General features: G+C 35.4%; 1 protein-coding gene across 1 annotated transcript in view; it reads left to right on the forward strand.

Moving 5' to 3' along the window:
* The window catches only part of TBX20 (T-box transcription factor 20), a 51,767-nt gene that overhangs the window by 22,427 nt on the left and 12,103 nt on the right, over positions 1 to 17,237 (forward strand). Inside the window, exon 6 of the mRNA XM_004269910.3 lies at positions 11 to 87. Within this exon, the coding sequence (XP_004269958.1) occupies positions 11 to 87 (77 nt within the window). The remainder of the gene's footprint in view (positions 1 to 10; positions 88 to 17,237) is intronic.

Genomic DNA, 17,237 nt, shown 5'->3' on the forward strand with positions numbered 1-17,237 from the left:
CCCTTTCCAGATAACCAAGCTGAAAATAGATAGTAATCCTTTTGCCAAAGGATTCCGGGACTCCTCCAGGCTCACTGACATTGAGAGGTAATGAGAATTTTCTGTTTACTTTTTTGCCTAGATAAGATAAAGAGAAGCACTAGTTTGTAAGAGCACACTCCTTTCAACACCAAAGAGCCATAACCTCACTGTATAGAGTCTCCAATACTCTGTATAGTCTCCAGTTCTCTGCCCCACCTTCCCTTCCAGTTATAAACCCTGTAGATATGCAACTGCTTAAGCTTTGACAGCTGCAGCAGCTGGATCTATTCTACACTCAATTTCTGAGTGAAGTGGTTTCTTTGGACAGGACATTTTTTTCAACGGGGCTTCTTTGTTATCAAAGACACAGTCCTCTACATGATATTAAGCTTCATGTCTTGAGTGGCAATCCACAGAGAAATAGATTCTTAATAGCCTTTCCCTTCTGAAGTGGATATATTTGTTAACATAAAGACTATAAAGGTAGTTTGGAATTTTGAAACAAGGAGAGGCCATTTAAATCAAGGGGTATATTTTACCTACAGCATAGACTGCTTATACTTAATAGGAAAGCTATCAGATCTCAGGACCTTTAAGAAGGCAAGTGACAATCATGTGCCGTAATTTACCCCACTTTTTATTTAATTAAAATGGTTCACACGGTGTGAGACTGTCTACGTGATGAGTAATGACTATATTGAGGTGCATACTTTGCCCAAAATTAATGTCAAAAAATGTTTTTTTCAAGGAGAAGATTATTTGTATCCCTTAAACATACTATGTAACTTTCTGTACTTATTCTGTTTTGTTTTTGGTGAGCACATTTAAGTTCCACTCTCTTTACAAATTTGAATTATATAATACAATGTTATCAACTATAGTCACCATTTCACACATTAGATCGTCAGATCTTACTCATCTTCTGTATCTGATCTTTTACGTGGCCTGGAATCTTTTGACAGGTGGGGTACCCTAGCTTTATCTCCAAATCTTTGTGTGATTTCCCTACCGACTGCTACGTGTTTCTGCCACACTCTTTGTTACCTACCACATGGTCACATCTGACCTCAGCACTTCTCTCTGACCTGTCCTGGAAACTCAAATTAAAGGATGATTACGTGTTTTAGCAACATCTGTCTTATCCTTCCCTCATCCTTCCCAAATGGCAGAGCATAGGCGTGTGGTTTTGACTTGTGGGAACAGATATAGAAGCTCAGTGGGGAGACAAAGTATCCAGCAGGAGAGACTGAAAGTTGGGTAGAACTGTGGCATCTGAGTAGAAAAGATTAATTAGTTGGAGTGCTTGACAAGTGACTGTGGGGTATTGAGAGATCAGGGAAGGAAACTTGAGCTTGTTGAAAAATCCATTGCAAAATGCAGAGAGATGGCAAGGAGATAACTCTCCAATTAGGTGGGACATAGGCGTGCAAATAGGTCATAAGACCCAAGTCAGTGAGAAAGTGGTATCAGCAGCGTGGGTGACAAAGGAGTCCATTTACAAAGGCTACTTGCATTTAGGTGTGGCCTTTTTTATCTCCTATTTCTGGAGTGCCAGAGGTACTGATTCAGACTGGGTTTATGCAAATGGGATTTTAATATGTGAACTTTTTCTCCGTTCTAGTCAGGGGTCAGGCAAGAATGAAAACAGTGGCTCAGTCGGGAAGTAAGTGATGTGTTTTTACAGTGGGCATCATATCTTCTGTCTCAAATCAGTGGAATAGCATGGTATATAGAGACAAAGTCATGGGTTAGAGCCCCAGCTCTGCCTTCTCCTGCCTGAGTGATCCTAGAGAAGTCACCTAACCCCTGAGTCTGTTTCCTCATCTAGAAAAATGGAGAAAATAACCCTGCTTACTTCAAAGGTTTATTATGAGAACCATGTAAGATGACAGTTATGAAAGCACTTCTAAATCTCAAAATGTAAAATAATTATATTTTATTAGATGAGCATAGTTTTACCCCATCTAAGCTACTTTTAATAGTCTTAATAAACTACTCCTAGAGTAAAAATAGCCCCTTTTGTTGCACTTGTGCTCATGAGAGACAAGTACCCAGACTCACTACCCTTTAGAGAGACGGATTTGATAACACACGCAGCCACATTTTCCACTTATTTAATAAACATCCTGATGTGGGGAACACTCACATGTACATGAAGCTAAGAAGCTTTCAATGGTCTGAGGGCCAAGAGAGCATCTTATGTAACTAGCTGCAAGTTTGCAAGATGACCTAAGTAGTGTGAAATTGGCCAAGGTTTTGGATTTCATTTCCAGGTATTTCAGTCTGAATTTTTTCTAAGCAGCCTTTGGGGATGGGACAAATCAGATCAATTGATCTTTGGAGACCTAAAGAAATTAAATTAGTCTGGAGTCAGTTACTGCACTAAACCATCTAGTAATTGAATTGCTCCTTGTAACTGACTGAAAACAGCCCTATTTGTAACAATATAGAGAGCTTTTTTTAATAAGAGATCTGAGAGAAAAACACATCTTTTTAGGACATGATGACAGAAATTGCACTTTTCTAACCTAATTGAATATGATGTTATAAATATGTGACCTTAATGATTTCAAGTTTCCTGTTCTAGATTTACAGCTACTGTGTGGGACACCCAAACAAAAATGCCTTTAGGATTGGATCTGTTTGCCTTATACCTCTAAACTCACAGTATTATTCTTTCTACATCTGCACAAACTTTGAGGATACTCTAAAGGGCATTCTGGTTTTCTTGCTCTCATTTTATGAGGTTCCATTCAGATACCTGAATGTCTTACATACTTCATGTGCAGCCTTCTCCAGGGACAGCATCTCCCTCATTTATAAAAGGCAACTCATTACCAAAAGTAGAAAGTGTTTTCATTAGATGCTTTGCACATATACCTACAATGGACAGCCAAGAAGCAAATCAAAAGCTCAAAGGGATTTCTTAATATAATCTAACTTATAGTTATTTAGTTCAGGGAAAGAATTATCTGCTGGTGCCATATAATAAATAACTTACAGACACTCTATCAGTTGGTTTTTCTTTTGTGGGGAGGGAAGGGGCACTTTGTATAGTAAGTGAAGGCATGGTATTACTTCGGAGAAAGCAGAAATGACTATGAAGATATTTAAATGTTCAAAATTAAGTTTCTTCTGTTAAGTTTTTTTGTTTGTTTGTTTGCTTTGTTTTTTACAATTAGAGTTCATGCTTATTGCAGAAAAATACTGACAAGCAAGAAAAAGAGCATAAAAAAAGTAACAAAATCCCATTCACTCAGAGATAACCACTGACAAAACTTATATATTCTTCCAGATACTTTCCTATGCACATATGAACATTAACTTCCTTTGAAGTTTACCACACACACTATTTTTAATCATTTTTCCCTTAATATCAATAGGTATATGTCTGTAGTATACTTTTTAATGGCTGTCTAATTTTCCATTGTGTACAATAATTTGACCAATCCTATAATGTTAGTTACTTAGGTTTCCCACTCTTTGTTATGACAAACAGTGCCAGGAAGTAAAATGTATATCTTTACACATGTTACTCATTATTACTATAGGATAAATACTAACAAATAAAAATGCTGTGTAAAAGGATACACATTATTTTAACCATAATGTTATTTTTAATTGTTAAATTTTGGGGAAAACCTGAATGTTCAACAATAGGAGAATGGTTTAATAAATTTTTATAGTCATGCAATGGAATTTTTTAAAATTGTGGTAAAATATGCATTTTTAAGTGTATAATTCAGTGGCATTAAGTACACTCACAATGTTATACAACCATCACCATATCCATTTCCAGAATGTTTCCAACATCCCAAACAAATAAATCTGTACCCATTAAACAGTAACTCTCTACTCCTCCTCTCCACAGCCCCTGGTAATGTCTATTCTACTTTCTGTCTCAATGAATTTGTCTAGTTTAGGTACCTCATATAAATGGAAAGATATGCATGTTTTAAAGGCTTTTCATATATACTGCCAAGTTTCCTTCAAGAAAGATTGTCCATGTCATGATCAAGAGTGTCCATTTCTTTGCACATTTGTGAAATATGATCATCATCTTGTTATCTTTGCCAATTTGATAGGTGAAACTCTGCATTTCTCTTTTGTAAATTGACCTATTTATGTCCTTCGCCCATTGTTTTTTTCTTTTGGATTGTTCATCTTTTCTCTTATTCATCTACAAAAGCTGTTCTTATGTATTAATATTTTTATTGTTAATATATATTGGAATTATTTTATCCATTTGAAATTAGCTTTTTACTTATGTTTTTGATAAACAGAATATTTCATCACCAAATGTATTGTTCTCTTTATGATTTCTATCTTAAAAAGATTCTCTAGTCCAAAAAAACATAAATAGGTAAATATTCAACTACAGATTTTCTATCATTTTATTGCTTTCTAGGTTTTTATTTAAATACTTAACTCATGCAGTATTGATTTTGTATAAAATATAAAATAGATGTTATTGTATATTTTTTATAAGTGGCCCCAAAACTATATATTTACTAATATATTCCTTCCCACTTTTAAAAAATTTCCCCTTTATCATATACTAAATTCTTACCTATAGTTGTTTTTAAGTCTCTTTATTGATCTGCCAGTATTGTATTGTTATAATTTTGATAAATTGGTATAATATATAAATATTTGATGATAGGTATAGATATCTGATATGACAAACTCCAGATCGTTTTTTACTTGTCATTTTCAAATTTTCTTGACATTCTTTGACATTTATGCTTCCAGTCTCTGGAATTTTGTCCAGTCTTCCCAAAAAACGTCATTGGAATTTTGATTGGGCTTGTGTTGAATTTATATAATAATTTGGGGGAGAAAAATGATATCTTTACAGTATTGAGACTTCTAGGAGTATGTCATATGTTTGTCTTTTGGTTTTTTTTTTTTTTTTTTTTTCTTTTGGCTGTACCACATGGCTTGTGGGATCTTAGCTCCCCGACCAGGGATTGAACCTGGGCCACAGCAGTGAAAGCACCGAGTCCTAACCACTGGACCGCCACGGAACTCCTCCAGATTTTTCTTTTTTTTTTTTTTTTTTTCAGTACGCGGGCCTCTAACTATGGTGGCCTCTCCCGTTGCGGAGCACAGGCTCCGGACGCGCAGGCTCAGCAGCCATGGCTCACGGGCCCAGCCGCTCCACGGCATGTGGGATCTTCCTGGACTGGGGCACGAACCCGTGTCCCCTGCATCGGCAGGCGGACTCTCAACCACTGCGCCACCAGGGAAGCCCACATGTTTGTCTTTTTACTGGAACCTCTTCTTATGTTCTTTAGAAGTTTTGGTATTTTCAAGTTTGTAAGTCCTACACAGTTTCTTAGGCACAAAGCTACATTGTCCAGTTAAATAGCCACTGGCCACAGATGGCTAGTGAGGACCTGAAATGTGGCTATTCCATATTAAGAAATACCATAGGCACCAAAAAACAAAACAAAAACAAAAAAAACAAGCAACAAAAAAACCCAAACACTGATTTTTAGGGTTTAGTATGAAATAAAAGACTGAAAGTATCTCAACAATAGTTTTAGGATATTGATTACATGTTGAAATAATATTTTGGAGACATACTGGGTTAAATAAAATACTAAAATTAATTTCACTTGCTTTTTCAAAATGTGACAACTAGACTATTAAAAATTACATACGTGGCTCACGTTACCTTTCTTTTGTCTAGAATGTACTAGAATTTTTAATTAGAAATCAGTCTAGTCTGTAAAAAGCTATTGATTCCTATATGTCTTTGGCATCCTGCCATTTTATTGAACTTAAAAAAATTAGTTTTAACAATTTTTCCTTTTATTCTCTTGAGTTATCCACTTAGATTTCTATATCATTTGCAAAAATGATCATTTTATCTTTTTCTTTCTAGGATTTACGCCTTTAACAATGTCTTTTTCTTGTTTTATTACACTGACTAAAATTTCCGAAATACTATTAAAAAGTGATGATAGTTAGCATTTTTCTCTTGTCCTTGACTTATTTAGTAACACCTCATGTTTTATCATTATATATGGTTTTCACTGGCTGTTGGTTTCAGATTGATATACTTTATCATATTGAGGTATGCCTAAATTAAGAATATTTTGCTATCCTGAATGTTAACTGAATTTATATTAAATGCTCTTTTAACATCCACTGAGACAATTTAAATTATTTTTCTACTTTTAAATAACAATATGATTAATTCTAGTCATACTATGTTGAGCCATCCTTGTATTTCTGGAATACATCCTATCTGGATTTTATCTGTTTTTCTTGTAATATATTGCTGGATTTAACTTACTCATATTTTATTTAAGACTCTTTGTATCAGTCTTCATAACAGAGATATACTTTGTTTCTTCTTTACTTCTCTGTCAGTCTTTGGTATCAGGTTTCTGCTAGTTTGTTTGAATAAACTGAAATATCTTCCTTCTTTTTATTGTTTGATCCGTTTAAATCCAAAGAAGTGATACTTTACAGTCTTGCCCATAAATTCATCTGGGTGCACTATTCTTTTGAGGAATACTTCTTTAACTCCTTTCTTAGTTTGTTCCATAATTTATCAGTCAAATGATCATTTACTTCTATCCCATTTAATGCCTGTCTTGAGTTCTACTTTGTCTCATCTTATATTGGTATATCTTAACATTTTTTGCTTTTATTTGCCTTCCAATTTTTAAAAATCTTTGTCCCTACAGCAATAGACCCCTCTTTCTCTTGCATAATCAAACAAATATCTTGACATTTCTTTCATTAAGTAAAAAACAACCTTCTCTTGATGCCATGTGTCTCTTGAGTTACTGATTTTCCCAGTTTGACTCCTTCTTATAGTAAAGCTCCTTAAAAAGAGTTGTGTGTATTCTCTTCTCAGTTCCTCTCTTCCCTTTGTCTCTTCTACCCTGTCATTTAGAGTTTCACCCACACTACCCCACCAGTCCACCTCTGTCCCAGTCACCAGTGAACTCTCCATTGCTAACCACAATGGTCAATTCTCAGTCCTATCTTACTTCACCTATTACCAGGGTTTGACACTGTTGTTTATTCTCTCCCTTTTTCCTCTTTGCTTCCAAGATCTCTCACAATCTCTGGTTTTTATTCTACTCCATTGGCCATTCTTTCTCCATCCCCTTGTTGGTTCTTCCCCTTGTCCTCCATCTGTAAACAGTAATGTGTTCCAGGCCTTAGTCCTTGGACCTCTTCTCTTCTCAGTTCGCATCCCCTTCCTAGGTGATATCACCAGTTTCATGCCTTTAAATGCCATTATATGCTGACTACTATCAAATTTACATCTCTGGTTCTGGCCTCTCTAGAGTCGAAGCTCTGGCTGGCTATTTCTTTTACTTTTCCGTCTCTGCTAAGGGTACCTCACATCTACAACAGGATGCCCAACTACACTCTTCTACACCTGCTCTCCTCTTACAGTTCCCTTCTCAGCTGCATCCCTCCCGTTGCTCCAGCCAAAAGACTGGGTGTCACCCTTGCTGACCCCTCTTTCTCTTTCCACATGCAGGCAACTAATCATTCTAACTATATCCAGAGGAGTCCAACTACTTCTTACCATTCTCACTGCTACCACTCTTATCTAGGACAATATCATCTCTTTCCTGAATTATTACATTAATTTCCTAATTGATCTTTCTACTCCCACTCTTACTGTTCTTAAGTCCATTTTCAGTTCACCAATCAGAATGATCTTATCAAAGAAAGGAAGTCAGATCACATCACTCTTGCTCAGAGTGACTCATCTTCCCATTCACAGTAAAATCCAAAGTCCAGACAAGGCCTGAAAGGTCCCATAGAATCTGATTCCAGCCCTCCCAGTTACCTCTCTGAACTTACCTACCTTTGTCTTGCTCACTTACCTTTGAACATGCCCAGACCCATCTTAGCCCCAGTTAGGGCCTTTATACTTACTTACCCTCTGCCTAGGTTATGCAGCCCCCAATATCTGGTCCAATGCCTTGTCTTTTGCTTCCTACTATATCCCCAGAGCCTAGAATAGTGCCTGGGATAGAGTAAACACTCAAATATTTGTTGAGTAAATAATGATGTGTCTTTAAAGATGTCATACAGAGTATCTGTATTTTTAAAACTTTGTCTGAAGGTCTTTGTGTTTTAGTTGAAAAATTTAATCTATCTCCAAGTATCATGACCACTGATATATTTGGTATTGTTTCTTTCTACCTGTTTCTGCTCTCTGTTTAATTCAACTATTTGTTTTACCCCTTATTTTCTCTTCCTGTCTTTTGTTAAATTTATCAAGTCCCAGCACCACCCCCCACCCCACCCCGCTTTAATTACAGTTAACATTCCACAGCCACCACATGTCAGCCAGTGAGCTATGCAGTTGACACATTTTATTTCAGCTACACTTCAAAATAATTCTCTAATAAAGAATGACTATCATCCCTATTAAGATGAAGCTTAAAGAGATTAATACTTTATTCAAATTCACATACGGTAATTTGTGACAGCTGAGCCTTATACCAGGTTAGTTTGAAACCAAAGTCCTTTCTCTAATGTTCATTATATTTCTTTTTAATATAATTATGCTTTTAAATTCTGAAAGACATAATTGTAAAATTGATATTTCTCTGTTATTGTTAGGAATGAAACTATACATTTTCTTTTCTTGTAAAATAGGAGATATTTAGTATGTGATTTTTTCCTTGTACTGCCCCTCCCTCAACCTATAGCATTGATTTAAAAAATCTGGGATTTAAAATCCAGTTTATTCATGCATCTTCTTTATCTTCTTTTTCAATTCTTTTTCTTAATGTTAATGTAAGGATCACAAATACATCAACCACAATCATTTAAATTTAATTCTAGTCACACTCATTTCATTGTTTAACGCTCATTTCTTCTGTTATACTCTGATTACTGGAATTGTGTTCTGACTTTATTCTCAGTTGTTGAAAAATGTTGAGTAATTGGTTGAGGAAGGATATATGGGTGACCCTCTTTATCAGTTCATACATATCTGAGAGGATCTGTTGCCATTATTATAACCTGACTAGCGTCACTGTCTTTCTCCTCAGAACTCTTTCAACCTTCCTTTGTCATCTAGTTTTTAAATACTGTAGATAGGGTAAAAGCTGATGCTAAATTCACTCTCTTTCCTTCGTTGGAAAATTACCTTTTTTTCCTATCTGATAAAAATGCTTTTAGAAAGTTTCCTTTGAAATTCAGAAATTGTACCAGTATTTGTTCAGTTGTAAATTTTTTTCATTCGTATTTACAATGTAACTGAGCCCTTCCAATTGAAAACTCAAGTCGTTACTTATCTCAGGAAAATTTTCTTGTTCTTTTTTTTTCCTCCTCTTCCTTATTCTTTTTGCTTCTAATTGTTCTGCTCTATTCAGACCTACTAAAATTCCTATTATATAAATGTTACAACTCCTGAATCTATTCCCTACTTCTTTCATCTTTTGTTTAATAATTTTTATTTCTTTAACTGTTTACTCTGATATTGGAAGAATTTCCTATATGAGTCTTCTAATTTGTTGATTCTGTTTTCTACAGCATCCGGTATTCTGTTTGCTGTCCTTATTGAGTTCTTTTAAAATGTGGTAATTATTATTTTGTCACTTTCAAGTATACTTTTACATTTTCAGATTGTTTCCTTTTCATTCCTGCTAGTCCCTGCTTTATTAGTATAGGGTCTTCTTAAATCTCACTAAAAACTTGAAACTACAAATTAGAGACTTAAAACATTTGTTTCTTGGAACAAGTCTGTTTCAAAAGAGATCACTTGTTCCGTTTTTAAAAATTAGTTTTCTTCTTTTGAATTGCTGAGTGTTTTGTAATTCCAATTATCTTTCTTTAGCTCATGTATAGAATGGGATGTCTGTTTAGCGTTAGGAGCTGAGATTAATTGTGAATAAAATCATGTGGCTCTTTGTTTAATCTTGCAGGTGCAGACTGAAGAAGGGGTAATAATTTAAACTTACTGTGAGTGTGCCAATTTGGAAATAAAATTATTCTATTTGGGTTAGGAAGTTGTTGCAGGTAGGTGGAGATAGCCTTGGAAAAGGGAGTTTTACCTTTGCATTGATTATATTACCCTGTCTGCCTCAGCAGCTGGAAATCAGCTGTTCCCTCACCATGCCCAGCAAAGCAACCTCATGGCCCTCCTCCAGAGCCGGTGGTGGTCATTAGCCCCGCACCCTTCAATGTACCAAGACCACAATGTGCTAGCTGAGAGGGTGCTGCTGTGGGATCCCTTCCTCATGGCCTCCAGCCGTGTAAGAATCTGCTTCTCATCAACTGCTCAAAGATCTGCCATTATCATTAATCTCCGCTGCTCCAAGGTGGGGTTTAGGTGAAGCTCTGACAGAGGGCTTTTCATTTCTTCCCCATTCCCCCAAGTAGCTTTCCTCCCTGTACAGCGATGAACCGCACGCTGTTTGATGCTTCCCTCACTCCTTTCCTGTGGCTAAAATGTCAAAGTATGCAGTTGGCACTCTCCCTTCACACTGAGAGTCTCTATAAAATATGTTTAAAACTCCCTGGGATTGAACAAAACTTTCAAACACATGAAATTTGGACACAAGCCCAGAGGGAATCAGGCCTTCTTGCTCAGAGCTCAAACACTATTAGTTTAGATGAAGAAGAAAACTTCAGGAAACAAAGTTGCAAATCTGCTATTCTGGAAATTTATAGTTTTACCTGCATCAAGCCATGGAGCAGCAAGTATTTTGGCAGGTTTGCTAAAGAGGTTCAGTTTATGGATAATTCCTAGGTCTTAAATAATGACTTCTGGTGCTAGAAAGCAAGCAGTGTTGGTTCTAACACAGCTCTAAGCTGGCTTCTGGAATTTCTGAGGCAGTAAGGTTTTCATAAAGAGCAGTGTGGGGTGAGTGGGGCCCATCTCTAATCAGGCAAATAGCTTGGAGCAGGGGTTGGCAAACCCTGCTGTCTGCCACCTGTTTGGTATAGCCCACAAGCTAAGAATGGTCTTTACATTTTAAATGGTTGAAAAAGTTATAAAAATAACATTTTGTGACATGCAAAAATAATATAAAATTAAAATATATTGTCTATAAAGTTTTATTGCAGGACAGTCACATTTTTCAATTTATGTATTGTATGTGGCTGCTTTCATGCTACAGTGACAGAGCTGAGTATATCTGACAGAGATCCTAAGGCCTGCAAAGCTTAAACTATTTTCTACCAGGCCTTTACAGAGTAAGTTTGCTGATCACAGGCTTAGAGCTTTAAGGGGCTGTGGAAATGTTGGCAGCAAGGAAAACTTCTACCCAGAAATTTTACCTCCTTAGGATGGTATTTAAAATGAAGAAACTCAGAATTTCATTTTGAGGCCCATATGGTGATGCTAATTGACAAAGCTGGTGAGATCTGATCTCTGCCAACACCTTATCCTCCCTATCTTTACAATGGTAGTTTTTGAGACATGCCTTAGGGTCATTTTAGCACCTGTAGTTCAAGCCAGAAGATGACAGAGTAGGATGACAGAGTAATAACTTCAGAGATGCATACTTAAGATTCTCTGTAAATTTCAATTATCTATGTTATTTTTATCCATCGTCTAATCTTGTGCCTCAACTATAATGAATAACTGAAAACTAGGTTGTAATTTTTTTTCCTCTTTCAGAGAAAACTTTCAGGGCCTTTAGAGAACAGTATAAAAGGTATTTGGGAAAGCTGGTGTTAGAAAGACTCCGAAAACATCATCCAGTTTATTGTTAAAGAATTAAAACACTTTTACTAATATTTCCCAAATTTGCATTTTAAAATGGAAAAATATGATATTTAAAATGTGTAAGAATCCAGTACTCAAACTTTAAATAAGTCAAATGTGAGCCTCCACTTCTCAGAATCCTCCTCCCCAGAGATAGTCTCTGTCCTCAGTTTGAAGGATATGTGTGTGCACACCCACATGTACTTTAAAGGTAAAATCCTACTTAAGTTCATACTGATACTTTCTATTTCAATTCAGGATGATAAAGTTTTTACTTAACCTCTCTGACCTTTTATCTGTACTTCTTTTCTCTCATGCTGAGCCTCTAGTTCTCAGTAACACCAGGAATGACAGAATATTCTGTCATTGCTCCTTTTTTGCTTTATCTCACAGCATAGAGAAGCACAGCAATCTCAGAATATGTATGTCAGCATATCTCCAACAATGTGCCAACTAAAAATAGTTAAAAATCTTTCTGTGGTTCTTTTTGTCCTTAGTGTAGATTCTGTTGATACTACAGTGTTGTGTTTTTTTTTAAGTTTTGTTTTGTTTTTTGTTCATACCACTAACCTAATGATACACATTTAGGTTCATTTGTTTTATTGTATTTTTTATTTTTTGGAATTTAAAAAAGTATAATTTTCTTATATGGTTATTTAATACATGATTTACATGGTTTCAAGACAAATCTACAGAACATGACTTATTCAAAGACAGTCAAAATTCTATATCTCCTCCATCCTATTTCTTCCCTCTCCTATCGGTAACCATTAAAAAAAAAGAAAAAGCATTGTTTATCCTTGTTTTTTAATATAATATATTATGTTTTTTAATATAAGCAGATACATGTTTATATATGCTTCTTTTTCTTAAATTTTAACACTCTATACATTTTCACCTTGTTTTTTATGTAACAATGTACATTAGTATTTTATTACATATATATATATCTGTACTATGTAAGTATATAATATACATGTAATGTATATAGTAATATGTTTGGGCTCAGTTGTGGCATATTGTTTTGTTATATTTAAATAGATATACAAGTATTTTATATAAATAATCTTTTACTATGTGGTCTATTTTATTAGCAACCTTTTTTTTAATACTTTTTTTTGGTAACTAGCAAGATTCATACTCTTGTTCTGTTTTCCTTTACACTAATATCTGTTAAGAACTCCTACTCTCCCTCTAATTTTCTTTTAAGTCCCCTCCTAGAAGCAATATTGAAATTAACTAGTAACTTCTTTTTTCTTCCCCCCTACTTTCCCTCTTTTTCAGCATCTGATTTGAAGTAACATCCTTTTAATCCCAGTTAATAAACATATATAATCAACAACTTTATTCTACTTACCATGTTCTTTCCCCATTCTCCCCCCCATTTTTGAGAACTGTATCTCATCTACCTTGTCGGAGAATACTGTATCCTTTCTGATAACCATGGTTTAGTCTTAGTTCTATAAGTAAATATATATTTAATGTCCCTGATGCATCTTATGTCAGTATCTCTCCCGTGTTTTGGTTGTCTGGAGTTCATTTTCTACTTGGTTCCTCAAGAAAGGCTATAGTGGGACCAAAATTCCTTGTCTTTTGCATGAACATGACAGTCTGTGGCCTCCATTTGTGAAAGTCAGTTGGACTTGGTATACACAATCCTTCCATCACATTTTCTTTCCTGCCATATTTTAGATATGTTGTTACTTCAGTGTCTCCTGGAATAAACTATGGCTGTCAAACTCTGATGACAATCTAATATTCTTTCCCATATAAGTGACAGCCTTTTTTCTGGAATGATCAAAAGATTTCATTCTTTTTCCTTTGTTCTTATTGTCCTTGATCAAAGGGCAGAAGGGGATGCCCAGTTCCCAGAGGATTATCTGGACATGTTGCCTTCTTATTTCTTTCACTCATAGATTATGTGAAGGGACAGAAAGGTGGCATCAGTCTTCTGAAACATTATGCATTTGTTCCTCTTGTACCTCATGCTTTCTTAGAATGAGGAGTCCTTGGAGTACAATCCAAGACCCTCCCTACACTAACTTCTAGTGAGCTTGCCAACGGAATAAATTTTAAATTGTCAGAAGCTCTGCTGATGACCTTAGAGGCAGAGAAGTGGAAAATCATGGTGAAATGAAATGTAAGGATTATGTGGATTTTCCTTCTCTACATCATGGGTCCCATCCAGACAGCTGGCACTTGCATCATTTTGGTGGACTCAGTGGGAAGCTGAATGGAAGTCCTGCTCAGTGCTCTCTCCAGATGTCCTATAGTAGAGCCATTTCTTTAAAAAATCCTCCTCTACCTTTGAATTCTGAACATATTAGTCACTTTTTTCCTTAAAATGTGGTCCAGAATAAGACTTTCTGCAGTATACTTTTGTGTACTTAGTTCATCTCTCCTCCTCATCTTCACCTTCCCCTATTTAGGATACCTGCTGCTGGTATCTGGGCTTTCTTCTAAGCATTCTGGCTAGCTTTGGGAAAAAGAAAATTCTGACATTCAGGGCTCCTGAAGAAGTCATGCGTGTCATGAACTGATTAGTCCAACCTAATAGTTCTTACCCAAATAGCCGACAACGTAAGTTCACATATCACTCCTTATATTCTATCTTTAGAAGAAAACCAGTATAACTGATTTATGCAAAGCAGAAGAATATATATATATATATATATATGGGGGGAGCATTGTATTGCCTGAGAAAATAAATGGATTAAACTACAGCCTAGTGAATAGTGAAATGGTTATGGCTCATAACTTAGTTTGCTAATTCCCTTAATCTTTCATAAATACAACTATACTTGAGTATTATGGAGACTCTTATAAAGTAGATTATGCAGTGTCTGTAATAAAGTAAAAGTGAAACATAATTTCAATGAAGTCAGCTAAAAAAAAAAAAAACAAAAAACCCTGGATGTTAAAGGCAGCCACCACCAGTGAGAGGCAGGCTATTCGAAAGTAAAAATACTAAAGAAAGCAAATGGCAAAAGCTAGTAACAATGGTCTCTGCTTCATTTATTTTAAGGCTGGAGTGATTTGGGGAGCCAACCAGTTTTGTCATTATACCAGTGAGGCAAGTAGGGCCCAGAGAGTGATCTGCCAGATCACACAATTAGTTAGTAGATGATTTGGGGTTAGAACTCAGGGTTCTTTGCAACTAGTACTGGACTTTTTCAAAATGACTCTTTTTAATTTTTACTTCTGTTTATATATTTATAGACTCATAAATTGTTAGAGCCATAATGGATCTTAGAGATCATCTAATCCAGCCCACCATTTCCCTACCACACCCTCATTTTATAGGAGAAAGCAAAGCCCAGACACAGATAAGGAATCTGATCGCACAGCTTCTTAGTAAAGAAACATCTTTTTATCATCTCCAATGAAGGCAGAGTTAGTATAAGAGACTGTATGCATAAAATGGAAGTTATTTTGTTTGGTAACCAGATTAAAGTCTGCTTTTAAATACAATCTATTAATTTAATAAATTAAAATAGTCTGGTAACAACAACCACAGAAAGGAAGGGATGACTTTCAACAGAACTAAATTTTTCTTTTCAAATTATATAAGTAGTTACCACAAAATTCTTTTAACTAGCAAGCTATGTTCCTGCATTTAAAACGTTACTCATTTATTCACAGCTTCTAAGAGGAAACATTTATATTACAAAACAGTCTCAAACAAATCAGCGGGTTTGATAGAGCAGCAGAGTTATTCACAACTGACTTATGGTCATAAGTTGTCCTCCTTTTTTTCTTGCTTGTGTCTTTCTTTCTATCTGTGTCTAAAGGATATTTGTTCCCTGCCTCACAATTTACTAAAGTTTATTTTTAGAGGCTGAATAATCTGTACTTTGCATGAGACCTTTGTTCTAGTCACAACAGTTAGACTTAAGAAACTAGTTTTTTTTTTTTTCCACAGTGGTACAGTTTACTTATTTAAGTTGCTAATAATGATATAAAACCAGAAATGTGTATTACTATTGAAAAGAAAAATTAGTAGGATTAAGTCACATAAATAAAAATAAGCTAAAATCAAAAAGCTTTTAAAAAGATTATTTTGTTTTTCCAAAATGTATTGCATAATATATTTCTGTTCTCAAATTAAAATTAATGATTTATAATACAACTCCAATTGTATTATCTAAAGTTTTCATTTATTAAGTACTTTGTGGAAGCAACAAATATTGATATATTGTCTTCCAGTAATTTATAACATTATCTGCATAAATCTTTAGAAAAATATTGTGACAAGGAGTTGTTTACAAAGGCCTACTAGTAAAATATGATGTAAACATGAGCAAACTCATGAGCACGGACAACTTTAAATATTTTGTTTCCTGTAAATTAGATTTGATTTTAATGGATCTGTCATTTTCTCCCTGAATGCAGCTTTTTACCGGGTCTGTATTTAGAAAGAGAGAAAGTTAGAATGTAAATTGAAATAATATTTACTTTTTATTTAATTTTCTCTCTGACATGTGTATTGTAGGATGGTTTAAATGAAGCATAGCAAGTTATAGCGACTGGAAGTCTCAATTTCATCTAAAATGATTATGATTATGTAACCAGCTTTAGGAACACATGATTTTGATACTCAATAATAGCAGTGATTTAATTTTGTTACCTATAAACATTTATTGAGCACTTATTATATGCCAAGTACAAACATAAACTCTCTCTATATATTTAACTCATTAAATCTTAATAATAACCCTAAAAGCTAGGTCATATTAATATCCCTCATTTTGCAGATGAGAAAACTAAGACAAAGAGTAGTGAAGTAATTTGACCAAAGGCACACAACTGGCAAGTGGCAGGGCTAGGATTCGAGCTAAGCAGCTTCCAGTAACCACTACACTAGGGCAGCGGTTCTCCGAGTGTGGCCTCCAGGTCAGTAGCATCAGCGTTACCTGGAAACACGCTAGAAATAATATTCTTGAGCCATACTTCAGACTTACTAAATTAGAAACTCTAGGGTGGGGTCCAAAAATCTGCATTTTGACCAGCCCTCCAGGTAATTCTGATGAACACTGTCTTAGTCTGTTGGGCTGCTATAACAAAAATGCCATAGACTGTGAGTAGCTTAAACAACAGACATTTATTTCTCACAGTTTTGGAAGCTGGTGAGTCTAAGATCAAGGTGCTGGCAGATTCAGTTTTTGGTGAGGACCTGCCTGTGGTTCACAGATAGCTATCTTCTCACTGTGTCCTCACATGGCTGAAGAACAGAAAGCTAAAGCAATCTCCTTTCTCTTATAAGGGTACTAATCCCATTTATGAGGGCTCCACACTTAAAACCTAACGGTCTACCAAAGGCCTCACATCCTAAAATCATCACATTGGAGATTAAGATTTCAACATGAATTTGGGGGACACAAACACTCAGTCTATAATACACTAAAGTTTGAGAACCACTGCCTAGATAAAGAAAGCATTGTTCTCTCCCTTGTTCAAAGGCCAACAGTGTAGTGGTAACGGTGGTCATGCAAACACATGATTGCCATCC

Source organism: Orcinus orca, chromosome 9 (genome assembly GCF_937001465.1).
Source record: "Orcinus orca chromosome 9, mOrcOrc1.1, whole genome shotgun sequence".
NCBI lineage: Eukaryota > Metazoa > Chordata > Mammalia > Artiodactyla > Delphinidae > Orcinus > Orcinus orca.